This window comes from Pteropus medius, unplaced genomic scaffold, assembly GCF_902729225.1.
Source record: "Pteropus medius unplaced genomic scaffold, Ma_sr-lr_union100, whole genome shotgun sequence".
NCBI classification, from domain to species: Eukaryota; Metazoa; Chordata; class Mammalia; order Chiroptera; family Pteropodidae; genus Pteropus; species Pteropus medius.
Window position 1 is genome coordinate 382,610 of NW_024342648.1, and position 26,852 is coordinate 409,461.

At 62.6% G+C, this 26,852-nt stretch overlaps 3 protein-coding genes across 9 annotated transcripts in view; 2 read left to right on the top strand and 1 right to left on the bottom strand.

The window, feature by feature from the left end:
- The first annotated feature begins 1,818 nt into the window (after nt 1-1,818).
- PLXNB3 (plexin B3) lies at nt 1,819-17,919 on the top strand. 2 transcript variants are annotated; one of them, XM_039866948.1, is made up of 36 exons: nt 1,819-1,957; nt 3,367-3,461; nt 4,968-6,011; nt 6,461-6,640; nt 7,188-7,316; nt 7,395-7,495; nt 7,994-8,126; nt 8,279-8,435; nt 8,528-8,636; nt 8,716-8,830; nt 8,997-9,122; nt 9,213-9,329; nt 9,635-9,728; nt 9,812-9,981; nt 10,205-10,356; nt 10,562-10,667; nt 11,441-11,571; nt 11,825-12,001; nt 12,115-12,301; nt 12,441-12,671; nt 12,757-12,918; nt 13,004-13,155; nt 13,316-13,416; nt 13,495-13,718; nt 13,877-14,055; nt 14,326-14,392; nt 14,697-15,024; nt 15,151-15,254; nt 15,341-15,434; nt 15,780-15,958; nt 16,110-16,270; nt 16,524-16,671; nt 16,879-16,943; nt 17,014-17,089; nt 17,205-17,279; nt 17,523-17,919. In XM_039866948.1, exons 2-36 carry the CDS (start codon nt 3,459-3,461, stop codon nt 17,625-17,627), a joined length of 5,682 nt encoding a protein of 1,893 aa, XP_039722882.1. In that variant the 5' UTR covers nt 1,819-1,957; nt 3,367-3,458; the 3' UTR covers nt 17,628-17,919. The 2 variants fall into 2 exon arrangements, with proteins under 2 accessions (XP_039722882.1, XP_039722883.1); XM_039866949.1 differs by having other exon boundaries at nt 17,205-17,266.
- A 1,543-nt stretch (nt 17,920-19,462) lies between these two features.
- On the top strand, nt 19,463-23,941 carry SRPK3 (SRSF protein kinase 3). Of its 5 annotated transcripts, XM_039866963.1 has the most exons (15): nt 19,463-19,515; nt 19,586-19,716; nt 19,862-19,970; nt 20,101-20,188; nt 20,472-20,559; nt 21,041-21,147; nt 21,233-21,398; nt 21,509-21,531; nt 21,932-22,061; nt 22,148-22,387; nt 22,475-22,575; nt 23,004-23,111; nt 23,180-23,249; nt 23,336-23,428; nt 23,529-23,837. In XM_039866963.1, the coding sequence occupies exons 1-15, from the start codon at nt 19,463-19,465 to the stop codon at nt 23,711-23,713; spliced, it is 1,692 nt and encodes a 563-aa protein (XP_039722897.1). In that variant the 3' UTR covers nt 23,714-23,837. The 5 variants fall into 5 exon arrangements, with proteins under 5 accessions (XP_039722897.1, XP_039722895.1, XP_039722893.1 ...); XM_039866961.1 differs by having other exon boundaries at nt 22,148-22,575; XM_039866959.1 differs by having other exon boundaries at nt 23,004-23,428; nt 23,529-23,941.
- A 53-nt stretch (nt 23,942-23,994) lies between these two features.
- The window catches only part of IDH3G (isocitrate dehydrogenase (NAD(+)) 3 non-catalytic subunit gamma), a 9,434-nt gene continuing 6,576 nt past the window's right edge, over nt 23,995-26,852 (bottom strand). For both annotated transcript variants that reach the window (XM_039866969.1, XM_039866968.1), the window contains 8 exons: nt 26,631-26,691; nt 26,395-26,527; nt 26,106-26,239; nt 25,672-25,774; nt 25,433-25,579; nt 24,600-24,694; nt 24,456-24,516; nt 23,995-24,170 (listed from right to left, as the gene is read on the bottom strand). In XM_039866969.1, the coding sequence (XP_039722903.1) occupies nt 24,069-24,170; nt 24,456-24,516; nt 24,600-24,694; nt 25,433-25,579; nt 25,672-25,774; nt 26,106-26,239; nt 26,395-26,527; nt 26,631-26,691 (836 nt within the window). In that variant the 3' untranslated portion in view covers nt 23,995-24,068. The remainder of the gene's footprint in view (nt 24,171-24,455; nt 24,517-24,599; nt 24,695-25,432; nt 25,580-25,671; nt 25,775-26,105; nt 26,240-26,394; nt 26,528-26,630; nt 26,692-26,852) is intronic.

Sequence of the window (26,852 nt, forward strand, 5' to 3'; positions counted from 1 at the left end):
GCAAAGCATCACCACTCCACAGCCCTTGTATTGACAGAGAGTACTAAGTACTAAGTAAAAGCGCTAAGTACAAGCGTGGGCAAAGATGCGGAGAAACAGAAATACACGTCTAAAGAGTGGCAGTGGGAATGTCGCACGGGACAACAGCTCGGAAAGCGATTCCTCCATACCTGGAACCCTATGATCCAGCGAGTCCCCTTCCAGCATCTAGAGAACCTGGCACTCGGCAAGGAGACAGCATCAGGACGCAACACCGCTGGTGGCTCAGAACAGAGGAAGCTGTCTTCCCACCCCTCACGAGGCCAGTAATAACTGGCCGAATGACCGATCCACGTGGATCAGCACCGATCCATCTCCGAGGATAGGGGGTAGGGGAGGAGCCGTCTGCAGAAGGAAACCTACAGCTTGACTCCCTTTCTACGAGATGTGAGAGCTCACAAAACCAGCGAAGGTCTTGCATGGACACCAGCAACTTCAAACCAGGAGCTGTTTGTCATCTGCTTGGAGGGCGTGGAAGGGGCCTTTATCAAAAATCGTACTGCAAAGTGGGTTCCATAGTGTCACGGTTAGCACTCTAGACTCTGAAAAATTGTATCGTCTGAGGATGGATTTATTTTCTTCTGTGGAAAGGTAGGAAAAATGTTCCCAATGCCGAGATTGAAGATGTCTGTCTTTCCTAAGGCCACCAGGATATATGTGTGTGTCGGGAGTGGGAGAGGGAAAGCACAGGGTGGCAGAGAAAGGCCCAGATGACTATGGGGGCGGGGGGCTGAGGGACAGTCCTTTATTTTCTGCTGTTCAAGATTCCCCTCCCCAAAACTCCCCACATACCCTCCTGGAGCCAGTTCCTGCCCTAGCTCCTTCTTGGCCGGCTGGCTTTCCCCCCATGCTTTTGGTCTCCCTTCCAAGTCTCCCCTAGGGACTTACACTCACCCCCAGTGCTCCAGTCAGCCCGAGCTGAGTGTTTCATATGAAGACCCCAAACAGCTTCACTGGCCACCTCCTCCTGCCTGTGGGCCCCTCAGTCCTCCCGTCTTTCCCCCGACTGGCACTCCCGCCCCGTAGAGAGCATCGCCCCAGCAGGAAGGACCCGAGGGCCTCCTGGGTTCTGGTGCCTTCACTGTTTACACCCCATCTCCCCTCCTGCCCAATGCCTGTCGCAGTTCATGGTTCAGGGTCACGTAGCCCCATAGTTAAGTGTGAGAGCCCTGAGGTTGACTCTTAGCCTTGCCACGTACTAGCTGTGCGACCTTGTTTAAGAGACAAGGCACCCTGTTTCCTCACAGGCGAACTGGGGGAAATACCTGTGTTCTCTTTCAGGGCAGATAGAAGGACGGGATGAGTTAACATACCCCGAACACTTAGCTCGGCCCCGGTACCTCAGGAGGTCGGCCGTCGTAGTAGCAATATCTGGTTCAAAGTCAGCTTAAAGTTTACTTCCTCCCCCTAATGCCCTGAGCACCCCGAGACTTGATTGCCCTCTTTGGTGCCCCGAGGGGCCCTCCACGAATGGGTTCCCCTGGCAGTAGGACCTTGTCTGTTGGCAAGTGATTCTATCCCAGACTCAGAAGACTCTTGAGGCAGGTGGCGGTGGGCTTTGTCTCTGAAGAGCGCCATTTCCAGCTCAAGCCTGTCACTCAATAGGCACTTCATGGAAGGCTATTGAATGCTCTCCCCACCACCTGATGAGAAGGCCCCGCCCCACCCTTACCTGCTCCAGCCAGGTGCCTGGAGCCGGCCCTCCGCCATGCCTGCCGAGGCCAGCAGAGGGCAGCAGCACCCTGCCCTCCGCCATTGGGCAAAGGGGTGGGCGGGAAGGGGCCGGGCTGCCCGGCCAGCCCGCCAGGATGTGTTGGGTTGGGCACGATTGCATTGTGGGGAGAGAGGCCAGGACTCCGCAGGGACGCACTCCTGGCACCACCAGCTGCTGCTCAGCCCCTGCCGTTGGCCCACCCAGGTAGGCAGGAACCGGGGCTGACGAGGGTGGAGGGTGCAGGGGCCTCAGGATGAGGGGGGCGCCATCTCCGTGTGTGCTGGGACCTGGAAAGAGCCACGAGTCTGCAGGGCCAACCAGCCCTGATGGAGCAAAGGCCCTCAGGCGCCAGCCCCAGCCCTTCCATGATACCTCCTGATGCGTACGGGCAAAGTGCGCCCCCAGAGGTGGCCCTGGAGCTGGGAAGTAGGACCCAGGTCTTCTGCCCCCAAATAAGAAAGCTGGCACCACCAAGGGTAGGGTGCAGGGTAGGGAGGTGGCCCGCCTAGTTCCCCGCCCCCACAGCCATCCAACCGGCCCAGCCAGGTGGCAGCAAGCCGTGCTGCTGCCACCTTGCCCTGAAGCCTGTTGCTGTGGCACACTACGGAGAATCGGGGACCCCAACTTGAGCATACCTGCCCCAGCGCCACGAGCCAAAGCCCCGACTCTGCTAACTTGGTGTGCAGATTGTGCCCTGTGAGGGTGGCAAGGGAGTCAGCTGCCAGCCGCCACTCCCTTCCCCACCCCATGCGTGGAGGGGGGTCTAGGCCCATTCCGAAATGGTATTCCCTGGTGGGGGAGAGGAGAACTGCCAGAGACCAGTTGCCATGCCTGAAGCTAAGGGCTGGGTTCCTGGGGGCCATGTCCCAACGCAGCCCCCCCCCACCCCCGTGCATCCTCCGCTGGCACTGTCCACTACCACCGTGACGTACCTGGCACAACTTTGCCGGTTCCCGGAGGTGGGGCTGGATGGACACAGCCTGATCACTTGCTCTCCGGCCAGTCTTATTCTGGGCCAAAGGGGTGGGGGTTGTGGGGAGAAGGTCTCCTGGACGGGGTGCCTTTGTCAGCGTCTCCCCTGCCCCCAGCCTGGACAAAGGCAGGCATTGAGGGCCAGGACTGGCACTTCAGCCAGGCACCAAGGCTACTGAGGCTGAGGCTGGCATTGCAGGGACTCAGCACTCTGACCCTCCTGTGGGGGCTCCCTGGCTTCCCCTGTGCCATTCACAGGGACCTAGGGGGACACAAGGAGGAACTCACTGGCTGGCACCAGAAGGGTGGAGCTGGCTTTGTGGGTCTCATTTTTTCTGGCTGGAGGAAACCCTGTCCCTTTGTCCCCAGATCCCACGGGGTGTCTCCGAGGGTGGGAGTGGTAGGGAGCCCCCTGGCCAGAACAGCCAGGGTGGGGGAAGAGTACCATATAGTGGGTCCCTGGCCTCTGGACAGAGGGAACATTGTTGAGGTGGAGGCAGGGCTGCCTTGGCCCAGCCACTATTGACAAAGCTGCCAGCTGTGGTGGAGCCCGGCCGCCGGGCCCTTGGCCCCCCTGGCCTTCCTCCTCCCCTGGGGCCAGTGTGAACGGGCCGAGCCTTGACCGTCTCCCTCTCGCTCAGGGCGATGTCCCCCCCCAGCCGTCTCGTGCCCATCACCAGTGCCCTAGGGCAGCTGAAGTGAGACGTGCCTCCCTCTGCTGCTCCTCTTCTCAATGGTAAGTGCTCGGGTCCCGAGTGCGCACAGATGTCCCTGGGAGGGGCAGGGCAGGTAAAATAGCACAGCAGAGCCTGGGTGTGGGGCCCCAATGTGCTGTGCCTCCTGGCCACAGTCCCTTTACCCCGTCACCCACATGCCACAGACACCGCTACCGATATCCCGGGTCTAGAGGAAATGGCCCTGTTCCTGAGCCAGGCCTGACCTTCCTGTCTGTGTCACCGAGATAAGGGGCTCTACCCCCACTGATATGCCTGGGGGCCGGGGCGTGCCTCTGTGCTGAAAGCTTTAGGGGCGCTGAGTGACCTGGGACAGTGCCTACACGCCCAGCTGTGCAGGATCCTAGCTGAATTCAGGACCCAGCTTCTGTCCCTTTCTCTGTGGCTCTCAGCTTGGGGTCAAGAGGAGGGAGGAGCAGAGTCCACCAAAGCCCAGGGTCTCCACTGGCATCTCTCTCCTCTGGTCACCTAGGCAGGCAGCTGGGGCCTAAGGCTATTATTGGGCAGGGGCTGCTGCTAATGGCCCCCAGATGGGAGGTGGGGCTCAGCCTCAGGCCCCCACCAGGCCCATGGGAGCTACCCCCAGTTTGGGCTCCAAATGGCTCCAAATGGGTGGGAGTGGCACCCATGCCTTCTCTGAGTAGTACTCCCTTCCAGCTGTGCCCTGCCAGCCTGACTGCCGTCTCGTCAGGCAAGCTGTCTTCCTGGCCGACTTTCTCTCGCTCCTCTCTTTCCTCTCTCGCCCTCTCTGTATCTACACTCCCTGGTTGCTGGGGCCCTTGGGGCAGGGGACAGGCCCCCTGAACTCTGTGTTGTCACTTGGTGCGCCCCCGCCCCAGATGCCGCTCCGGCTGGCTGCCAGCTCTCCCCGAATCCCTGCTCTGACCACCCCCAGCGCAGTCTGAGGCCGTCTCAGCCCTCTATGACATGACCTTGGCCCTGGATGGCCCCCCTTGCCATGTTTGGGGCGAGCTTGAGCAGTATCCGGCTGCCTCGGTCTCTCTCTCTCCAGCACTCCCCGTCCCCACTGGCGAGGGTGCCTCTTTGCAACTGTCCCTGGCTGCCCAGGGCGAGTTTTCTCTCCGTGACGGGCGCCCCCTGCCCTTGCTGTCCCTCACTGCACTTGCCCCCGCGCCATCTCTGTTGTCTGGGTGGCGGCCGCAGGATCCTCCCACAACATGGCTTCCACCAGCCTTCCTTCTCCCGGGTCCTCACCTGTCCCTGGCCTCCTGCCCCCTTCCCGCCTTACAAACAAGCTCCCCACCTTCACACCTCCCTCCTCTCCTGTGCCCGGCCTTCCTCCTCTCCCTGGTCTGTCCTCTCTGTTTTCCCTTTCCCCTCTCTCTCCTTCCGTTTGAATCTGCGTCCCCCCTCAGTCTTGTCCACGTCCGGCGCTCTCTCTCCATCTCCTCTTCCTCCGTTCCCCTCGCTGCCCTGAGTCGCGCTGGCCAGCGGTGAGGAGGCGGCGCTCCTTCCCGCTGGGTCTCAGGTGCTCTCCTCTTCCCCAGGCCCCTGCGATGGCTCCTGGGCCTCCTTTCGGTCCCCGCCTCCTGCTCGTGCTGTTGCTGCTGTGTCCACTGCGGCCCTTGACTCAGGCCCATCGCTTCTCCGTTCTCAACACCACCTTCAATCACTTGGCACTGGCGCCCACCCGGGGCACGCTCTACGTAGGTGCGGTGAACCGCCTCTTCCAGCTCAGCCCCGAACTACAGCTCGAGGCTATGGCCGTCACCGGCCCTGTCTTCGACAGTCCAGACTGTGTGCCTTTCCGTGACCCAGCCGAATGCCCACAGGCCAAGCTCACCGACAATGCCAACCAACTGCTGCTGGTGAGCAGCCGGGCCCAGGAGCTGGTGGCCTGCGGGCAGGTGCGGCAGGGTGTGTGTGAGAAACGGCGGCTTGAGGACGTGGCCCAGCTGCTGTACCAGGCTGAGGACCCGGGCGATGGGCAGTTTGTGGCCGCCAATGCCCCAGGAGTGGCCACGGTGGGCCTGGTGGTGCCCGGGCCAGGCCGGGACCTCCTGCTGGTGGCCAGAGGCCTGGCGGGCAAGCTGTCAGGAGGGGTGCCACCCCTGACTGTGCGCCAGCTGGCTGGGCCTCAGCCTTTCTCCAGTGAGGGCCTAGGCCGCCTTGTGGTGGGAGACTTCTCCGACTACAACAACAGCTACGTGGCAGCCTTCGCTGGTGCCCGCTTTGCCTACTTCGTTTTCCGCCGCCGTGGGGCACGGGCACAGGCCGAGTACCGCTCCTACGTCGCCCGAGTCTGCCTAGGGGACACCAACCTTTACTCCTACGTGGAGGTGCCTCTCTCCTGCCGGGGCCAGGGCCTCATCCAGGCTGCCTTCCTCGCCCCGGGCACATTGCTGGGGGCATTTGCCACGGGCCTGAGGGGGGCACAGGCAGCCCTGTGCGCCTTTCCCCTGGCCGAGCTGGACGGGAGCATGGAGCAAGCCCGGCGCCTTTGCTACACAGCAGGCGGCCGGGGCCCCAACGGCATGGAGGAAGCCACTGTGGAGTATGGCGTCACTTCACGCTGTGTCACCCTGCCCCCCGTGAGTGGTCGGGCCCAGGCCCCACACCTGTCCTCTCACTTCAGGCTTTACACACCGTCTTCTGGTGGCAGCTCCTCTCTTCTCTCGCTGCTTCATCTGTCCTTGTCCCTTGTGGTCCTGCAGCATCTCTCGGCCCAGGGCGGGGACCGCCCACATGTAGTCCCGGGCCTCGGGCAGTTGGATGCTCTCGTGTGACAACTGCCCACGACCTCTTGATTAGAGGATGTCGAGAAGGGGCTGGATCGGTTTCCGGCTGTCCTAGCTGCTCTGTCTTTCTCCGTTTCTGCGGTGTGAGCTTGTCCTGCCAAGGGGCTCCCTGGCCCTGCCCTCCAGCCTGCCTCGCTCTCTTCTCGCTGGCCGCCTGGCATCCTCCTCCGATTAGCTCTGGGACCGGGGAAGTTCCCTCCTGCCTCTTCCGAGAACTGATTCTTCCCTCTCTGCCCGTCCAGGACTCCCCTGACTCGTACCCCTGTGGCGATGAGCACACCCCCAGCCCCATTGCTGGTCGCCAGCCCCTGGAGGCCGGGCCTCTGCTGCAGCTCACGCAGCCCATCAGCGCCGTCGCAGCCCTCCAGGTGGACGGGCACATGGTAGCCTTCCTGGGGGACACTCAAGGCCAGCTGCATAAGGTGAGGGCCCAACAGAGCAGGGGGCTGCCCTAGTGCCAGCCTCCCAGCCCCGCGGTCTTAACACTGCCAGGCTGGGCCCTGCAGCGGCTCAGGGAAACCCCAGGTACCTTTTCGCCTCTCTGCTTGTGTCCTGGCTGGCTGGGTGCCAGAGGCGTGGCTTAGGATGACAGCTCAGGAGCCTTCTGAGCAACCCCAACTTCTCCAGCCAAGAGCAAGTCCGACAGCCATGAAGGCGGGGTGGGCAGGGCCTGGTCCTCGGAGCCAACCTAGCCCCAGAAGTCTCTCCAAGGCAAACTCTTGTCTCCTCATGACCTTGTCATCCCATAGCTGCCCTCTCGCCCCTGGCGCCTGAGGGCCTCACCCAGGGTGGCCCTGCCACCCCAGCTGGGTGATGCTGAATGAAGGAGGCAACCTGGACAGGCTGGACGCCTGTGGGCCTGTCCTACCCTCTACTGCCCGGGACCCTCAGCCAGGAAGACAGCTTGTGCTCCGAACAGTCGGCCAAGGCCAGCGGACTGGCCCAGCCCTGTCCTTGCTGTCCCCCCAGGTCTTTCTCAACGGCTCCCAAGGCCAGGTGTACCATTCCCAGCAAGTGGGGCCTCCGGGCTCAGCCATCAGCCCGGACCTGCTTGCGGACGGCAGCGGTAGCCACCTCTACGTCCTGACTGCCCAGCAGGTGAGGGTTGTCCCGGGGGCTGGGCACATGAGGCCCAAGTCCCTGAACTCACCACCTCTGTTCCCGCTGCCCATGCAGGTGGACCGGGTACCCGTGGCTGCCTGCCCTCAGTTCCCTGACTGTACCAGCTGCCTCCAGGCCCAGGACCCGCTGTGTGGCTGGTGCGTCCTCCAAGGCAGGTGAGTTCGGGGTCCACACCCAGGCTCGAGCCGGCAGGTGGTGTGTGCCAGGAGGCCATAGCTGGAAGCAGCCCCAGGCATGCCAATGGGACAGTCTGGCTACCTGGGGTGGAGCCGCAGGGCCACCGCTGAGTTCCCCCATCCTGGCCCATCTCGCTGAACTGGGAAACTGGTCCAACCTGTTTACTTCTCATTCCCCACAGCCCCACCCCAGGCCAGGCCTCTGTCACCTCTCCCAGATGTCCCCTTCAGCCTGTGCTCCACAAGATAGCCCCAGGAATCCCTATGGCACCCCTAAGTCAGATCCACGTGCCTCCCCTCCACAGCACGGAAGCCTCTTACTCACTATCAAGGCCAAAGCCTTTCCTCTTTGAGCACAGTCTCTTCCATTTCCCCTGCTCACTGCACTCCGGCTGGGCCATCCTCCCAATCCCTTTGCCACCAGTCACCCAGGGATCCTGAGACCCGCACGGTGACCAAACTGCCCCCTGCCCGCAGGTGTACCCGTAAGGGCCAATGCGGACGGGCAGCCCAGCCCAACCAGTGGCTGTGGAGCTATGAGGAAGACAGCCACTGTCTGCATGTTCAGAGCCTGCTTCCGGCCCACCACCCCCGCCAGGAGCAGGGCCAGGTGAGGCTCCCGCCACTGCCTACCCCCGGGCCGCCCCCCGACCCCCTCTCCCACGGCTTCTGCTGCCACTCGCTCTGCTCTGGCTCAATCTCCCTTGGCAAGTTAGCCCCCAAGAAGCCCCTTCCCGCTCTGTTTTCCTCAAATGTGCCCAGGTCACCTTGTCTGTCCCCCGGCTGCCCACCCTGGCCGCGGATGAATACTTCCACTGTGCCTTTGGAGACTATGACAGCTTGGCTCATGTGGAAGGGCCCCACGTGGCCTGCGTCACCCCTCCTCAAGACCAGCTGCCACCTAACCCTTCAGGCACAGGTGAGGGGCCTCTGGGGAGGGTGGCCGGGGCAGGAGCTGGAGGGGCAGGAGCCACATGACCTGCCCCCCGCCACCACCATTTCCCCTCTCAGATCACGTCACCTTGTCCCTGGCTCTGATGTTTGAGGATGTGGCTGTAGCTACCACCAACTTTTCCTTCTACGACTGCAGTGCTATTCAGGCTTTGGAGGCGGCTTCCCCGTGAGTTCTGGGCCTGGCTGAGGGGTAGGGGTGGCAACTCCAGGTAGTGCCCAGCCTGAGCAGCCCACTGTCCCTCCAGGTGCCGTGCTTGTGTGGGCAGCCTCTGGCGATGCCACTGGTGCCCCCAGAGCAGCCGCTGTGTGTACGGGGAGCACTGCCCAGAGGGCGAGAGGACCATCTACAGCACCCAGGAGGTGGGTGAGCCTGGCTTGCTGGGCTCCCTTCACTGCTCAGGCCCCCATGGCCGCAAGTCCTCACCCGGTGGCCAGCCTGGCATCTTCATTGTCACTGCAGACCCACCCCGCCCTACACCTTGCTCAGGCCCCTGACTTCTAGGGCTAACAGATCTCCTTTCCCCAGGCGGACATCCAAGTGCGTGGCCCAGGGGCGTGTCCTCAGGTCGAAAGCCTGGCGGGACCGCTCCTGGTGCCCGTGGGCTGGGAGAGCCGTTTGGCCCTGCGCGTGCGCAACCTTCAACATTTCCAAGTGAGCGACGTGGTGGGCGGGGAGATGGGGACGGGGGGTTGGGGGGGATTGGCTGACAATGTCCAAGGTCCTGACGGTGTCCATCCCCAGGGCCTGTCTGCCTCCTACCACTGTTGGCTGGAGCTGCCCGGAGAACTAAGGAGGCTGCCGGCGTCCTTGGAAGAGATGACCGAGGACACGGGCCTCATCTACTGCCAGGCCCAGCAGGTGAGGGGCCACCGCACGACCTCACCTACCACTGGATGCCTTCTGCAGCCCGCAGATACTCCCAACCTCCTTGCCTCCGATATTGTCCCAGGCCCTCAGGGGCTCACCCTCTTCATCCCATCGTCACGAGGCCTGCTCTATGCAGCAGGAACACGTTGCCCACAGCCTCTGCCCCAGGCTCACAGTCTGGTGGGAGATGTGGGCATTGAACAATGGCACCCATTCTGGGAGAAGTGTCCTGGAGGAGACAGGGGTCAGGGCTTTCTTGAGTTGGGCCAGGCCTGACTCCCACCCTCCACCCACAGTTCCACTCTTCCATGGCCCAACGGGAGCTCCCGGTGCCCATCTACGTCACCCGGGGCAAGGACCAGCGGCTGGACAATGCCCGTACTCTTCATGGTGAGTTTGGGGGTGGCAGGGCAGACGGGGCAGGGCATGTGGCAGATGGGCGATGCCTCAGTGCACTACGTAACCTTCCCTAGTGACCCTGTACGACTGTGCCGTGGGCCACCCGGACTGCAGCCACTGCCAGGCGGCCAATGGGAGCCTGGGCTGCCTGTGGTGCAGCCACGGCCAGCCCGCCTGTCGTTATGGGCCACTGTGCCCACCTGGGGCCGTGGAGCTCCTGTGTCCCATGCCCAGCATTGACTGGGTGGGCCCCCCCCAGCCCCTCCTGACTCTGTCCCTCCCCAAATGGCCCGATGTCTCCCATCTCCTCCTCCATCCCCAGCCCCATTTGCCCTGCTCTGTCCCCCACTGTTTAAGCCTCACCTGGCTGAGACCAGCCCTGCCTCAGGCTGACCAGCTAGCTGGACAGTCCCCACTGCAGAGTAGATGTGGCTTTTGGGATCCCATGCCATCCTTCCCTGCTACAGATTGAGCCCCTAACCGGCCCCCCTGAGGGCGGCCTGGCCCTCACCATCCTGGGCTCCAACCTGGGCCGGGACTTTGCCGATGTGCAGGACGCCGTGAGTGTGGCTGGCCAGCCCTGCAGCCCTGACCACTCTCTCTACCGCACCTCTGCCCGGTGAGGCCCTCGGGGACTGGCCACCCAGACAGAAGGGAGGCTTGCAGCCAAGAAATATAGGTCTGGGTCAGATGCACCAAAGAAAGATGGGCCAAGGGAGGGAAGGGGAGCTGGCAGTGAGAGGGGTGGAGGGGACAGGCCCCAGGCAGTGGCTGGTGGGCAGCCCACAGGGCCTCTGAGCAGCTACCAAGCCTCTGTTCCCCAGGATTGTATGTGTGACATCTCCTGCCCCCAATGGCACCACTGGGCCAATCCAAGTGGCCATTAAGAGTCGGCCACCAGGCATTTCAACCCAGCACTTCACCTACCAGGTCAGTGCCCACCTTGGGTGGTCCCCATTGCAGTGGACAGTTGGAGGAAGGGGAAGGAAGGCACAGACACCTAGATGAGGATTTCAGACTTGGCCTAAGGGTAGCAAGAAGTGTTGCTTCATGTCCAGTACGGAAGCCCCGTGATCCGAGTGGAGGATGGGCAGCAGGCAATGGTGGCACAGAGATGACACTGCCCAGGAGGGAGGTGGGCAGCAGAAGTACCAAGTATAGAAGGCGAGCGGGCCAGTTTGGGACTCAGAGCTGCTGGGACTTGCTGCAGGCCTGGGGATGCAAGAAAGCTGGGTTGCCTTCAGGCACTAGCCTGAGCCCTCAATGCCTGCTGGGACCAATTTGGGGGCCGAGAAGCCCAGAGCAGGAGCAGTGGGGGGCAGGGGCAGGTTAGCATCGGGTTAGCATCTGCTCGGCACATGCGGCATCCCAAGGAAGCAATTGGATCTCAAAGTTAAGTAAGTGCTCAGGGGCCTAAACCTGGGAGGTGCATGCAAGCCATGGCAGAGGATGAGGCCCTCCCGGGGGCAGGGACAAGTAAGGAGAGAAGAGCTCCCCTGGCAGGGCAGCTGAAGGGAGCGCTGTCAGGCTGTGGAAGCTGGGCATAGGGCTTTCAGGAGGTGGGTGTGGTCAGCTGTGGTCCAGGAGACAAAGCCGAGAAGTTGGCCAGCACCTTGCAGCCAAGGGGCCTTGGGAACTAGAGCCAAGTCAAAGAAGTGCCGGGTTGGGCTGCTATGCCTGCCCCCGCCTGCTCTGTCCCCCAGGACCCTGTTCTGCTGAGCCTGAGTCCCCATTGGGGCCCCCAGGCGGGGGGCACCCAGCTCACCATCCACGGGCAGCATCTCCAGACAGGAGGCAACATCAGTGCATTTGTGGGCAGCCAACCCTGTCCTATGTAAGTATCTCTTTCCTCCTGGCCCCGGCTTGGCTGCTCTCAGGTGGGGCCACTTCCTGTGGGCTCAGTGTCCCCTTATGTACAGCAGAGGTGGTGGATTCGGAGCTCCCTACGGCTCCCATGAAAGTCCAAGAAAAATGGCCACTGTGACCACTCTCGGTGGGCTCTGTCCTCGAGGGAGGCAGAGCAGGGCTCTTGTGGGTCGGCCAGGCTGAGGCCAGAGTCTAAAGTGCGAGACCCCTCTCCCCTACAGCCAGGAGCCAGTGTGTCCTGAGGCCATCGTGTGCCACACCATGCCTCAGGCCGGCCCAGGAGAAGCCGTGGTTCGCGTGGTCTTTGGCCATGCCCAGCGCACGCTGCTGGCCATCCCTTTCCGCTACACCGCCAACCCCCAGCTCCTGGCGGCGGAACCCAGCGTCAGCTTCCGGGGGTGAGGACCTGGTTCGCCAGGGCAACTTGTGTGTCCTGCTGGGGAGGCAGGGAGGTAGGGCTGAGCTGGACTGCCCGCTGCCCCCATCCCTGTTGACTATTATCCTGGCACAGGGGCGGACGGCTGATCCGAGTCAGGGGCAAGGACCTGGACGTGGTGCGGCGCCCTCTGCTGTCCGTGTGGCTAGAAGCCACCGCAGAGACCACTGCAGGGACCGAGTCCCAGGACCTGAGGAGCAGCTGCGGGGCCCCCGCTTCAGCCCCTCAGGCTTGTGTCCAGCTTGAGGGAGGCTTGCTGCAGGTGAGCCCCCACCGGCAGGCAGTGGGGCTGCCCTGGGGCCATGCCCAGTGAGGGGGGCGGTGTGGGCCACCATGCTCTTGGGGGTGAGCAGGGGAGCCCCAGCTCACCCCACCTCATCCTGGCCCTGGATGCCTCGCAGTGCTCCACCGTCTGCTCCATCAACTCCTCCAATCTCCTCCTGTGCCTGAGCCCTGCCGTGCCGGACGGGGCACGCCCCCAGCGGGTGTTCTTCACCCTAGACAACGTGCACGTGGACTTTGCCAGTGCCAGCGGGGGCCAGGATTTCCAGTACCAGCCCAACCCCCGGCTGGCCCCGCTCAGCCGAGAGGGGCCCGCCCTCCTGAAATCTGGCAACGTCCTGGACGTAGAGGTGAGGGCTTCCACTGGCCATCTCTGTGGAGGGGCTGCAGGCGCAGGCTAGGCAGCCTGGCTCAGGCCCCTGTTCCGTCTCCCAGGGTGAGGGTCTCAACCTGGGCATCAGTAAGGAGGAGGTGCGCGTGCATATCGGTGACAGCGAGTGCCTAGTGAAGACACTCACACTCACCCACCTGTACTGTGAGCCGCCCCCGCGGGCCCCGCAGCCTGCCAATGGCTCCAGCACCCTGCCGCAGTTTGTGGTGAGGTTGGGGCCCTGGTGCAGGGGTGGGTGGCGGGCAGAGCAATGAAGGCAGGTGCTCAGGAGCCCCGCTCACCCCCGTCCAGGTGCAGATGGGCAACCTGCGGCTGGCCCTGGGCCCGGTCCAGTACGAGGCCGAGCCTGCGCCGTCTGCCTTCCCCGTGGAGGCCCAGGTAGGCCTGGGCATGGGCGCTGCTGTGCTGACCGCCACCATCGTCCTCCTCATCCTCATGTACAGGTGAGGAGCCCTCCCCGCCATGCATACTCCTGGGAAAACTTCCTTCACTTTTAGAAAGGGTGCCCCATGGCAGGCCTCTAGGCAGGTGGCCATCCTGGCTTGGTGTCCTCGGCCCGGGCAGGGCTGGGCCTATGTGTGACATCTGGCACCTGGATTACAGGCACAAGAGCAAACAGGCCCTGCGGGATTACCAGAAGGTTCTGGTACAGCTGGAGAACTTGGAGATTGGCGTGGGCGACCAGTGCCGCAAAGAGTTCACAGGTAGAGAGGGGGTAGTAGGGAGGGGGCAGACGGTCCACCTAGGCCTGGGCCCACACCTTGGTGGCTCCCGGCCTGCAGACCTGATGACCGAGATGACTGACCTCAGCAGTGACCTGGAGGGCAGCGGGATCCCCTTCCTGGACTACCGCACATACGCCGAGCGAGTCTTCTTCCCTGGGCACGGTGGCTGCCCGCTGCAGCCCGTGTTGGGAGGGCCCGGGGAAGAGGGCCACCGTGCCCCTGTGCGCCAGGGCCTCACGCAGCTCTCCAATCTGCTCAACTGCAAGCTTTTTCTCCTCACAGTGAGGACCACACAGGCGGGCCGGGGGCTATGGAGGGGGGCAGGGAGGTGGGGCTGGGCACAGGCTGGGCTGGGATGTAGGTATAGGCACAAAGGTGGGAGGATGCACGGGGCGTGGAACTTCCCAGAGTGAGCATCAGCCCCCCCACCCCTACCTAGCTCATTCACACGCTGGAGGAGCAGCCCAGCTTCTCCCAGCGGGACCGCTGCCACGTGGCTTCGCTGCTGTCCCTGGCATTGCACGGCAAGCTCGAGTACCTGACCGACATCATGAAGACGCTGCTCGGTGACCTGGCTGCCCATTATGTGCACAAGAACCCCAAGCTCATGCTGCGCAGGTTGGCTTTGGCCTGACCTTGGTCATGCCAGCAGGGGTGGTGGCTCCCCCCTACCCCGCCCTGTTCTGGGGCGGGCGGGATCGGGAAGCCCCAGGAGGTGGGCTAGGACAGAAGCCACTGGTAGAGAAGTAGACGGGCATCCTCACCAGGGACCTGGGCACAAAGGGCTGACAGGCAGAAAAGCTCTTCACTGCCTCTGCTGCCCGCCTCAGGCCAGGGACACGGTGTCCCTGCAGCTCTCATTTCTGACCTGGGGCCTGCTCCCTACAGGACAGAGACCATGGTGGAGAAGCTGCTCACCAACTGGCTGTCCATCTGTCTTTACGCCTTCCTGAGGGTGAGGGGTGCCCTGGATGGCATTTTCTCCTTGCTCCGTCGAGAGGCTGCTGCCTGTGGCCTCACTGACCCGTGCCCGGATTCCCCCGGGGACCTCAGGGCGTGAGGGCATAGCAAGGGGGTGTGTGTGCAAAGGGAAGGGTTTTGACCCTTTTCCCCGGGCTGGTTGTGAGGCGGAGACCAGCCGTCGTTGTCTACCCTTGCTCTGTGCAGCTGGCTACCCCTCCCCACCCCCGTCATGCCCTCTGAGCCTTGCGCAGGCCACTAGTCCCCTGGCCGATGCTGGCCCATCCTAATGGTTGCAGGAGGTGGCTGGTGAGCCGCTGTACATGCTCCTCCGGGCCATCCAGTACCAGGTGGATAAGGGCCCTGTGGACGCCGTGACAGGCAAGGCAAAACGGACCCTGAACGACAGTCGCCTGCTGCGGGAGGACGTGGAGTTCCGGCCCCTGACTCTGATGGTGCTGGTGGGCCCCGGGGCTGGCGGGGCTGCATGGAATGGTGAAGTACAGCGCGTGCCCGCCCGGGTGCTCGACACAGACACCATCACCCAGGTCAAGGAGAAGGTGTTGGACCAAGTCTACAAGGGTACCCCCTTCTCCCAGAGGCCCGCCGCGCATGCCTTAGACCTCGGTGAGACACCCCGCCTGCCCTCATCGCATGGGTCCGGTCCACCTATAGAGGCTCAGCTCTGCCTTGCTCTGAATGGCAGACTTGGGGAATGGCTGCAGTCTGATTGGCTTCCCTGGGTCCCCCTAGAGTGGCGCTCAGGCCTGGCTGGCCACCTAACCCTGTCGGATGAGGACCTGACCTCGGTGACCCAGAACCACTGGAAGAGACTCAACACTTTGCAGCACTACAAGGTGCGGGGTGGGCGTGGGCTGGGGGACAGGCCCTCACCTCTGGATCAGCCAAGGAAGGGGCCCAGCCTCTGCTTCCCTCTCGCCAGGTCCCAGATGGGGCCACGGTGGCGCTCGTCCCCCAGCTACACAACGGAGGCGCTGTTTCCCAGAGCTTGGCCCAGAGCTGCCCTTCCGGAGAGAGTGAGTCCAGCAACCCAGACGTGCCCACCTGCTCCCGGGAGCCTGAGGGAGGCAGGCAGGAATCCTGGTCCTGCCCATCACTTGGGTCTCCCCATACCTCGCCAGCGGGCCAGCCAAAGCTCCAGGCTGAGCCGAGGGCCTAGGGCACATGAAGGCAATGGCATGCCTGGTCAGGGTGCTCCAGGGCCACAGGATGTTGGGCTGAGCAAGCCCCTGGGCTGCTACCCCCGTCTCCACATCGCTACCCTCTGCTTTCCTTGGCTCCTCCCACCTTGTCCCGCCCCGACAAGCGGGGTGGGGCGGGTGTCAGGGGCATAGGACTGAGGTCGGCACGTGTGTCCTCAGACATCCCCATGCTGGAGGATGGTGAGGAAGGCGGAGTCCGCTTCTGGCACTTGGTGAAAGGCACCGAGGAACCAGAAGGGGCCAAGGCACGGCGCAGCAGCCTTCGAGAGCGGGAACGGGAGCGGGCACGGGCCAAGGCCATTCCAGAAATCTACCTCACCCGCCTACTCTCCATGAAGGTCGGTGCGGCTGGGGAGCCAGGTCCCAGGGGAGCCAGGTGACAGGAAGGCTCCCTGAGGGGCCCCTGACTAAGCTAGGGAGAAGGCGTGGTCCTGAGAGGCTGAAGGGTGGCCCTGGCCACTGATGGAGCCCCGCCCCCCCACCTTCCAGGGCACACTGCAGAAGTTTGTGGATGACACCTTCCAGGCCATCCTTAGTGTGAACCGACCTGTGCCCATCGCTGTCAAGTACCTGTTTGACTTCCTGGACGAGCTGGCCGAGAAGCATGGCATCGAGGACCCAGAGACTTTGCATATCTGGAAGACTAACAGGTACCTCGCCTGCTGCCCTCCACCATCTCCATGCAGACAGGACATGGAGTTTCAGAGGGACAAGTTCACTGCCTGGATCGGAGCAGCAGGGTCTGATCAGGAACGTAGGCTGGGAGGCATCCAGCTGGATTTCTGGCCACCCCCAGCATAGACTCTCATGGCTGCTCCCCGTGGACCTCAGGGCTGGGGCCCAGGCTGACGATGCATGCTAGACCAGCCATGCCTCACACCCACGGCTGGCCTGTGTCCCCAGCCTGCTGTTGCGGTTCTGGGTGAACGCCTTGAAGAACCCACAGCTCATCTTTGACGTGCGTGTGTCAGACAACGTGGATGCCGTCCTCGCCGTCATCGCCCAGACCTTCATCGACTCCTGCACTATCTCAGAGCATAAAGTGGGCCGGGTGAGAGCAGAGCTGGCCGTGGTGGCAGCCGGGTGGTTGAAAGAAGAGGCTTGTGGGGAAGCCACAGGGGCTGGGCACAGAGCCCTGGGTGGGGCTGGGGATGGCGAATAATGAGGGCCAGGGGGAGGGGGCACTGGTGGCACAGTCAGGGTGACAGGACCATAGCTTCCCCACCTGCCTACTCACGCCCACCCCCACCCGGAGCAGGATTCCCCAGTGAACAAACTTCTCTACGCCCGGGAGATCCCTCGCTACAAGCAGCTGGTGGAGAGGTAGGTGTCAGGGTAGCAGGCATGGCTGGGGGTGGAGGCTGCGCATCCCTCACCATACCCGCTCTTCCAGATATTACTCCGACATTCGCCAAAGCTCTCCGGCCAGCTACCAGGAGATGAACTCAGCTCTGGCCGAGCTCTCAGGGGTGAGGCAGGGCCCAGGAGCGCGCCTCTCCACATTTGGGGGGCAGAGCGGAGGGGAGGGAGGCTTGGGGCTTGAGGCCCAGGTTAGGGCCTCACTCGCCCATGTGCTGCCCACAGAGCTACACCTCTGCTCCTCACTGTCTGGAAGCCCTGCACGAACTCTACAACCACATCCACAGGTATTACGACCAGGTGAGGCCAGGACTCTCCGGGGGAAGGGGCACCCCCTGCGGGCAGAGGAGTGTTCAGGCCTAATCCAGCAGGCAGAGGGGAGGAAGGGCCCAGTTTGGGAAGGGATTTGGTGTCCGTTCAGATTCCCCAGGGAGGCCTGGGGCAGCTGTCAGCCACTGCTGAGGTGGAAGCAGGGTCGGGTGGCCCTGGGCCACTGGGCGGAGGGCTGGGGCTCAGGCAGGGAACCCTCCTCTGCCCTGACAGATCATCAGCGCCCTGGAGGAGGACCCTGTAGGCCAGAAGATGCAACTGGCCTGCCGCCTGCAGCAGATCGCCGCCCTGGTGGAGAACAAAGTGACTGACCTGTGAGCTCTGGCCACAGCCAGCACCTGAGGCCCACCAGCTTAGAGAGCAGCAAGCAGGACCTGCCACCACAGTGCCTTAAGACCCCTGGATGGAGCCAGCAACCGAAGAGGGCCGACAGAGAGTGGGGGGTTTCTTGTCACCTCCCCCCCACCCCAGCCTCTTCTCTCTCCCGGGCTTCTTTCTAATTTATAGCAATCCTTCCCTCTGTTCCCTCATTGTATTTATTTGCTTGCTGGAGAACTGCATCTCGAAATAAAATAGAAATTTGTTCTTTTAGAAAAAGCCCAATCCCCAACCCTCTGCCTTCCCTGGAGTCACAGCCCTCTCTGGTCCCCATAGCTGCGAGACTTGCTGCTTTTCCGAGTAAAGAGTCATCGGCACCCTTAGGCCTCTCCTCTCTCTTTTCACTCTCCTCTTGGCTCGTTGGAACACCCCTGTCCTCTGCCATCTACCCCACTGTACCAAATCCTCTTCTGGCACAGGGACACAGGACCAAGTGTCTCTCATCTTGGGCTAAGCACACAGTCACCGCTAAGCTCACCTGCTTCGTTCTGACTCCCCGACAGTCCCCGGCTGGACTCCTGGCTCCACTCTTGCCCCCGCCATTCCCTCTGCCAGGGTAACCTTTCCAAAGAGCGGAAGCGCCCGTCGGTCTCTGCTGGAACCCCATACTGGGCCACCTGGGGCCTCCCCGCTCTCCTGTCCCCCATCGCCAGCCACTCTGTGGCCAGGCCAGACACAGAGGTCGCCAGCCCATCTTGCTGCTGGCCTCGTCCCAACCCAGCCCTTTGCTGCCCTGGAGGCTTACCTATTCACTCCTTTTCTGAGGACCTGATTCTTTCTAGTCCCTCGATGCAGCTCCAAGGTCACAGTCTTTGCCTAACCTGAACGTCCCTCTGTCACTAGCCAGCTAGAGCTGTGGGCTTGTTTGCTCCCCAATAGAGGAGTACCCCTGAGGGCAGGGCCTGGGTGGGCGGCTCCCTGTGCCTCCCATGGGGGCACATGACACATGTTGGAGGAGACGATGAACAGGGCCCGGATGGCAGGCCTGCAACAGAGGCGCGAGGGAGACTACACAGGGGCTCAGTGGCGAAGTCCTAGTTGGGCAGGTTCCTGGGCTTCTATTCGGTCGGTACCTCTGGCAGGAAGAGCGTGTTGCCTGCAGCTTGTGCCCCTGACTCTTGCTACACCAAAGCCTTCGGTGACCCGCATTCGGGAAAAGGAGGACACCGGGTTCCTGCCTGTCTTAGGGGTCAATAAGGCACAGAGAAAATGGGAACCTGTTGAGAGTGGGCAGAGAATGGGGTGCCCATAGGAATGGGAGGCGTCCCCTGGGAAGGCTCCCACAGGGGCCGAGTGGGAAGCCAGAGAATGTTCCAAAAATGGTGGCGGGCTTGGCCTGAGGACTGGGCTGCCATGTCCATGGTGGCCTTGCCTGGCTGTGCCCCTCAGCCGGCTCTGGAGTTTGAGGACTCAGCCCAGGGACTAACTGCTGTGTCCCCATGTGGGTGATCCCCTTGGTCTTGGGATGTGACGGGGATGCTGCTCGGCATGAAGGCTGAGTCATACCGTGTCCGTGTGGTGGCCTCCTCTGCCAGCCCTGAGGCAGCAGCAGGGGGCTTGTCCTGGGGGCCTGTCCTGGGGGCCAGACTCTCAGGAGCTCTGTCGCCACGCTGTCCCCGCCCTACTGCATACCTTGCCCGCAGCTGAGCAGCTGGGAGGCTATTTATAAAGGCGGGTGAGATCAGCGGCCGGCAGAGGCTATAAAGGCACTGGCCAAGGCCGGGCCCCACAGGAACAGCCCTGAGGGCGCCGGAGCTGTGGGCCCTGAGGCCGGGATGAGCACCAGTGCAGGCGGTGGTGGCAGGGACAGCGTTGGCAGCAGCAGCAGGTAGGGCTCGGAGGGGGCGCCGGGGCCCCTGGCACCTCGCGCGCTCACTGCTGGCCCAACCCGCCCGCAGCTCACAGGCTTCCTGCGGGCCCGAGTCCTCGGGCTCCGAACTAGCTCCCGCCACTGCGGCGCCTCGGATGCTGCAGGGCCTGTTGGGCTCTGATGATGAGGAACAGGAGGACCCCAAGGACTACTGCAAGGGTGAGGCCTGGCCTGGGGCACAGATGGCCAGGTGCCGCTGCAGGGGGTAGGACATTCCAGGAGGAGGAGGGTGCTGGTGCCAGTGCACTTGGGCCAAGGGGCCAGAGGGTTGACGCTCCCATGGACTCTTGGCTCCTCTCCCCAGGCGGCTACTATCCCGTGAAGATCGGCGACCTGTTCAATGGACGGTACCACGTGGTGCGCAAGCTGGGCTGGGGCCACTTCTCCACTGTCTGGCTGTGCTGGGACATCCAGTGAGTGTCCCCTTTGCCCCCCAGCGCCCGGTGCCAGCTGGAATCCTGCCTCTGGGCTTGGTTGTGGCCACCACCATGTGCCCGTGTGTCTGGCCGGGGCTGGCAGCCGATGCAAGTGTCCGTGTTGCAGGCGCAAGCGCTTCGTGGCCCTGAAAGTGGTGAAGAGCGCCGGGCATTACACAGAGACAGCTGTGGATGAGATCAAGCTCCTGAAATGTGTGAGGCGCCTCCCCTACCGACTCCCAGCTCCCTGGGAGCTGCCCGGGGCCTGGCCATGTGGGTGCAGGCCTGCAGGGGTTCCTGGGGCGGGGGGCGCGGGGCCCCCAGAAGGCCAGGCTCCAAGTGGCTCTGTCCAAGTGGGTGAGTCTGGCGGAGCCGGCGAAGGAGAGGCCGGTGGCCTTTCTTCCAGTGGCCCGCCAGAGTGGGAGAGGGGACCGCCGCCGGGAGCGGCCGGTGAGGGGCAGTTTGGCACCATCCGTGGCCCCTTGGCTTTTGCTCCAGGTCCGAGACAGTGACCCCAGTGACCCCAAAAGAGAGACCATTGTGCAGCTCATCGATGACTTCAGGATCTCAGGGGTTAATGGAGTCCGTATCCTTGTGGGGCTGAGCAAAGCACCACGGCAGCAGGGGGAGTAGCTTGTGCCTTCCCAGCTACTAGGGCCTCCGTTTGCTGGTCTGCATGATGGGAGTTTATGCCTTCCAGTGACGCTTGTCTTCAAAATACCCTCACTACTTTCTTATGGGGGGGAGTGGATACCAGGTCGCTGAGTTACCCCCAATGGCGGGGGCCGCCGCCTGTAGCATACCCGGGCGTAGGGGTGGGGCTGGCCTGAGGTCCCCGTGTCTGCTCCTCCAGTGCCCTCTGTAGAATGACCATAGGATGTACCATCCAACTGGCACTCCTGGGCATGACAGGGACACTATGACACTGGACTGGTGGTGACCACCAGGATCGTCCAGGCACAGCTCTGCACTATCCAAGCCCGGTTGCTCCCCAACCCCGGTTGAGAGCGGGTGGAGTCTGTGCCCCAACTGTGTGCCTGCCAGCCACCCTTCACTCCCAGCCCCAGATGTGTGCATGGTGCTGGAGGTCCTGGGCCACCAGCTCCTCAAGTGGATCATCAAGTCCAACTACCAGGGCCTGCCTGTGCCCTGCGTGAAGAGCATCGTGAGGCAGGTGAGCAGCAGCCCACACCCCACGTCGGCAGCAACGGGAGGCAGCCTGGCCGGGGCTGGCGGGGCTCAGGAGTGGCTCTTCCCAGGTGCTACACGGTCTAGACTACCTCCACACCAAGTGCAAGATCATCCACACAGACATCAAGCCCGAGAACATCCTGTTGTGTGTGGGTGACACCTACATCAGGCGCCTGGCCGCCGAGGCCACAGAATGGCAGCAGTCAGGGGCGCCACCCCCATCCCGCTCCACGGGTACGAGAGCGTGCGTGGGGCCGGGGCTGGGCCTGTGGGCCTCAGCCCCGGCCTTAGCCTCTGTTCCTTTCTCTCCTCACCCCCACACCCGTGCCCCTCCTGCCCCACAGTCAGCTGCCCCCAGGAGGTCTGGGTAAGTCGCGGCACCCCTCTTTTCCTGTGCCTCGTCTCCCCGTGTCCTCAGAGCTCGCCTCCTCAGCCTCCTCGCGTTCCCCATCACCCCTGCAGTGGCGCTTTCCGAAGGCCAGGAGGCCCCAGCGAGGGTGGTACCCGGTGGGCCACACGCCCCAAAGTGCCCTTGGTGGCTGCTGGGCTCACCACTGCCTCAGTGGAAGGACACGGCACCTTGGGCTGGGACAGGCCAGGGCTGCCCCCCAGGGCAGGCAGGTACCCAGTCAGAGGCAGGCCATCCGCTCCTCCCCGAACTCGAGCTTAGAGTGGAGGCAGGAGGAAGGGCAGGAGGCTGGTAGAGGCTCCGGCTGGTCGAGGGATGGGCGACAAGAACCCTGGGGTGACCCTGGCTCTAATGGCAGCCGGGTAAGCTGTCAAAAAACAAGAGGAAGAAGATGCGGCGCAAACGGAAACAGCAGAAGCGGCTGCTGGAGGAGCGGCTGCGGGACCTGCAGAGGCTGGAGGCCTTGGAGGCAGCCGCCCAGGCCGAGGGTGAGGGGCCGGAGGGGCGCCCCCAGACTGCTGAATGCGGGCCACTGGGGCAGCGGCTCACACACCACCTCTGCCCCTTTCCCCAGACTCTAGCTCAAGACTAGAGGGGGGCAGCGGCTCTACCTCTTCTTCCGGCTGCCACCCTGGGGGGGCCAGGGCTGGCCCCTCCCCAGCCTCCTCGTCCCCAGCCCCTGGGGGCGACCGCAGCCTCAGCCCCGGCTCCCAGACCTCAGGCTTCTCCGGCTCCCTTTTCTCTCCCACCTCGTGCTCCATCCTCTCAGGCTCTTCCAACCAGCGGGAGACTGGGGGCCTCCTGTCGCCCAGCAGTAAGCCGGACAGGGCCAGCGGGCGGCGGGCGGGCGGGGAGGCAGAGGCCCGGCTGGCTCAGTCTCTCCCTTCTCTTCCTTTCCCAGCACCCTTTGGTGCCTCGAATCTCCTGGTGAACCCCCTAGAGCCCCAAAATGCAGACAAGATCAAGATCAAGATTGCAGACCTGGGCAATGCCTGCTGGGTGGTATGAGTGCACCTTGGAGAACTGGGTGCCCTGCCCAGGGTGGGGGCACAGACGCACCCAGGAAGCCCCACCGGGGCCGCATGGGCACTCAATCATTCGTGCAGCGAGGGTTCGCCCTGCAGTCCTCTTGACCAGACCCCGAGGTCTGGCTCATGCCGCAGACCCAGGGCCGAACCCGAAGCAGCACCACCCAGGCAGCAGAACCAGGCCCACGGCGAGGGGCGGGGGGCCACTGGGAAGGGGCCAGCCTCTGCCTCGGGTTCCCTGGCCAGTTCCTCTTGGGACGTCTGGGGACCCCGAGGCTCAGAGCGAGCCCCACTGAACTGCTTGGGTGCGTGACTCAGAGAAAGTAGGAGACAACTGGGGGGGACTGGGGGGGCAGGCCCGCTGTGGCCCCCGCTCCTCCCCAGGGTTCCGCTTGCCTCCAGCACAAGCACTTCACTGAGGACATCCAGACGCGGCAGTACCGGGCCGTGGAGGTGCTGATCGGTGCCGAGTACGGGCCCCCAGCCGACATCTGGAGCACGGCGTGCATGGTAGGCCTCGGCTGCGCCCACCGGGGGCCAGCCCGCCAGCCAGCAGCCTCACGCACTCCCCTCTCCAGGCCTTCGAGCTGGCCACCGGCGACTACCTGTTCGAGCCGCACTCTGGAGAAGACTACAGCCGTGATGAGGGTAGGACGGGCACAGCCCGGGCTCGGCTTCCCGTCCCCCCAACCCCCGGCCTCCCGGCCGCCTGCCAGCCTCCACTCTGTCCCCAGACCACATCGCACACATCGTGGAGCTCCTGGGAGACATCCCCCCGGCCTTCGCCCTCTCAGGCCGCTACTCCCGGGAGTTCTTCAACCGGAGAGGTGAGGCCGAAGGGGCAGGGACCCTGGGTTTCGAGGGCAGCATGGCCCGAACTGGAGGCCTTGCTGGCGGCGCCTAACTGAGGCCTGTCGCCCGCCCCAGGGGAGCTGCGGCACATCCACAACCTCAAGCGCTGGGGCCTCTACGAGGTGCTCATGGAGAAGTACGAGTGGCCCCTGGAGCAGGCCACGCAGTTCAGTGCCTTCCTATTGCCCATGATGGAGTACATCCCCGAAAAGCGGGCCAGCGCGGCCGACTGCCTCCAGCATCCTTGGCTCAACCCCTAGGTGCCCCACCCTCCCCGTTCCTGCCCCAGACCCCGCCTCTCAGTGCCTTCAAGGAAAATGGACAACTCCTGTCACCCTGCAGGAGCTGCCCTCTCCTGCCCTGAGGGTGTGAGCGCACGCCCACCGAGGCAGGGCAGACATGCTAGGGCCAGGCCCCCTCTTTCAATTTCTTCTGTCCCCAACCCTCACAGAGCTCTGTGGGAAGCGTGCATGTTTCTTTTCTTAATAAAGTGTGAACTCAAACGCCAGCATCCTGAAGTGACATAAACTCACAGCTGAGGGCTGGGGCAGAAACTGATTTATTCTGGGTCCACCCAGCAAGCCAGCTGGGGTGCTGAGAGGGGAGGGGGACAGTCTACGCCTCCACGGCCCGGCCGTTGCTGATGCGAATGTGGCGGATGATGTCCTGGATGGCTTCCGATGTGGTGCCCTGGCCCCCGATGTCTGGGGTGTGCATCTGTGACAGATGGGAGAGTTTGGGCACAGAGCAGGACCCCGGCAACACCCGACCCCTACCCTGCAGGTGGCTGCCCACCGTCACCTGTGGCTTGCAGGGGCTGGAACCGCCACCAAGAGGACAGTGGTACCAGCTAAGGCCCAGAAACCCTACCCTACCTGGCACCATCTTCTCCTTGGAGGCAGCAAGAAGTGCCAGGTCACCATCTCTAGCCTCTCAGGCATCACACCAGCTCAACCAGGGCTGGGGAAGGGGTTAGGGGGCAGGGAAGGGGAGGAGCCTCACGTTTTCATTGTCCATGGATGCCAAGACGGCCCTGCGGATAGACGTGGCGTAGGAGTGTAGCCTAAGGAGAGAGAGCAGCGTTCAGTCCTCGGGGCCTAGGGGCTTGGCTGCGGGCTGGCAGCCAGGCACCGAGAAGTCACTCACTTGAGGTGGTCAAGCATCATGCAACTCGCCAGCAGCGTAGCCGTGGGGTTGGCGATGTTCTTATTGGCGATACTCTTGCCTGTGTTCCTTGTAGCCTGGAAGAGGCAAGACGACAGAGGGGTGGCGACTGTAAGAATGCGGGGAGTGTAACTTATTTGTGTGAAGTGTCCAGACAGGCAAATCCAGAGACGGAAAGCATATCCAGTGGGGCTAGGGGAAGGGGAATAGGGGGTGCCTGCTAATAGGGACGGGGTCTCTTTTTTGGGGTGATAAAAATGTCCTGGAACTAGACAGAAGTAATGGTTACACGACACTGTGGATATACTTAATACCCCTAAATCATTCACTTTAAAATAGTTTCACGCTGTTATGCAAATTTCACCTCGATTTAAATTAAAAAAAAAAAAGAACCAAAAAAGAGATCAATAAAATGTGCTCTATCTATACCATGGACTGTTATTACCCAGCTATAAAAAGGAATAAAGTATCGACACACACTACAACACAGATGAACCTTAAAAAAGAAACCGGTCACAAAAGACCATGTGCTATGGGATTCCACTCATATAAAATGCCTACAACAGACAAATTCGTAAGACAGAAATCAGATTAGTGGTTGCCAGGGGCTGGAGGCGGGGGAAAGAAAGTGACATCTGACAAGTACAGGGCTTCTTTTTAGGGTGATGAGAAGGTTCTGGACTTAGTGGTGATGGTTGCACAACTCTGAATATTCTAAAAAGCACTGAACTGGGCAGTTTCAGTGGGCGGAGGGGACGGTACATGAGGTATCGCTCAAAAATGCCAGCAGCCCTGGCGCCACCGGCAGCACTCACCGTCTCGAACACGGCGTACACATGGCCATAGTTGGCCCCAGCCACGAGGCCAGGGCCCCCAACCAGCCCTGCGCAGACGTTGTTGACGATGTTGCCATAGAGATTGGGCATCACCATGACATCGAACTGCTGGGGCCGGGAAACCAGCTGCAGGGCAAGGAGGGCGCAGACAGGAGCTTGAGCACGAGAAGCTCAGGGCACCTGGGGCAGGTGGCCACGGAGCCCGGCAGGTTAACTACCTGCATGGTGGTGTTGTCCACGATCATATTCTCAAAGGTGATCTGGGGGTAGCGGGCTGCCACCTCCTTGCAGCACTGGAGGAAGAGCCCATCGCCCAGTTTCCTAGGGGGAACACAGGACACCAGCTTGGCCACTGCAATGTCAGCTGGAAGGACAGGGTGTGCCGACAGCCATGGGAGGCTGGGCTCTATCTTCTAGCCAGGCCCCCATCTGCGAAACGGGCAGAATCCTGCTCCACCTCCCCTAAGTGTGCAGTGGGGCAAGGCCGTGACAGGGAGAGAAGCGACAGGGCACCCTGGGTGTGGCCCCTTGGTAGGTGGCCAGGGCCCTGGGTCCCAAGTCCGTGAGAGCAGGTCTGAGCAGGCTGCTCAATTCAGCTGCTTCGAGCCTGCTGGCAGAATGGGCAGGAACATGGCAGGGGCGTGGTGCATACATGATGTTGGCCTTGTGCACGGCTGTCACTTTCTTGCGCCCACTCTCCTGGGCCAGTTTGAAGGCGTATTCAGCAATGCGCAGGGACTTGGCCTTGGTGATGATCTTCAGGCTCTCCACCACTCCTGCCACACTCTGAGAAGGGGACAGGGAGAGACCAAGGTTCTGTGCCAGCCTGCCCTCTGGCGCAAACTCCTTGGGCACAGCCTTCCTTCCTGCTGACCCTGGCTGGGCTCATCCCTGGCCCCCATGACCCGAGAGAGTGAGGGGACAGCCCTGGCCTCACTCACCTCATGCTCCAGGCTGCTATACTCGCCCTCTGTGTTTTCCCGGACAATGAGGATATCTATGTCCCTGTGCCGGGTCACTACTCCCGGCAGGCTCTTACAGTGGATGACGTTGGCATAGAGGTCCAGGCTAGTGCTGGGGGCACAGAGAGAGGGGCGGCCAGCCAGTGCCAGGACGCTCTGCTGGCACAACCCACCCCGGCCCTGCCGAGCCCCTGTCCCGTGCCCCTGGCTCTCACCGAAGGATGTTGTTGCGGGATTTATGAGACGGCGGCAGGTTATGGTTTGTTTCAATATTGCCTGCAGGACAAAAACAAGACAGGCGGTCTGTAAAAGGGACCCTCAGGCTCGGCTGTGCCACCATATTCCCCCTCCTGAACCAGGGAACACGCACCAAAGGCGGCTCCAACCAGAGAAGACTGTTTTGGGCAGTAGTAATACTTCACAGAACACCAGAGTGT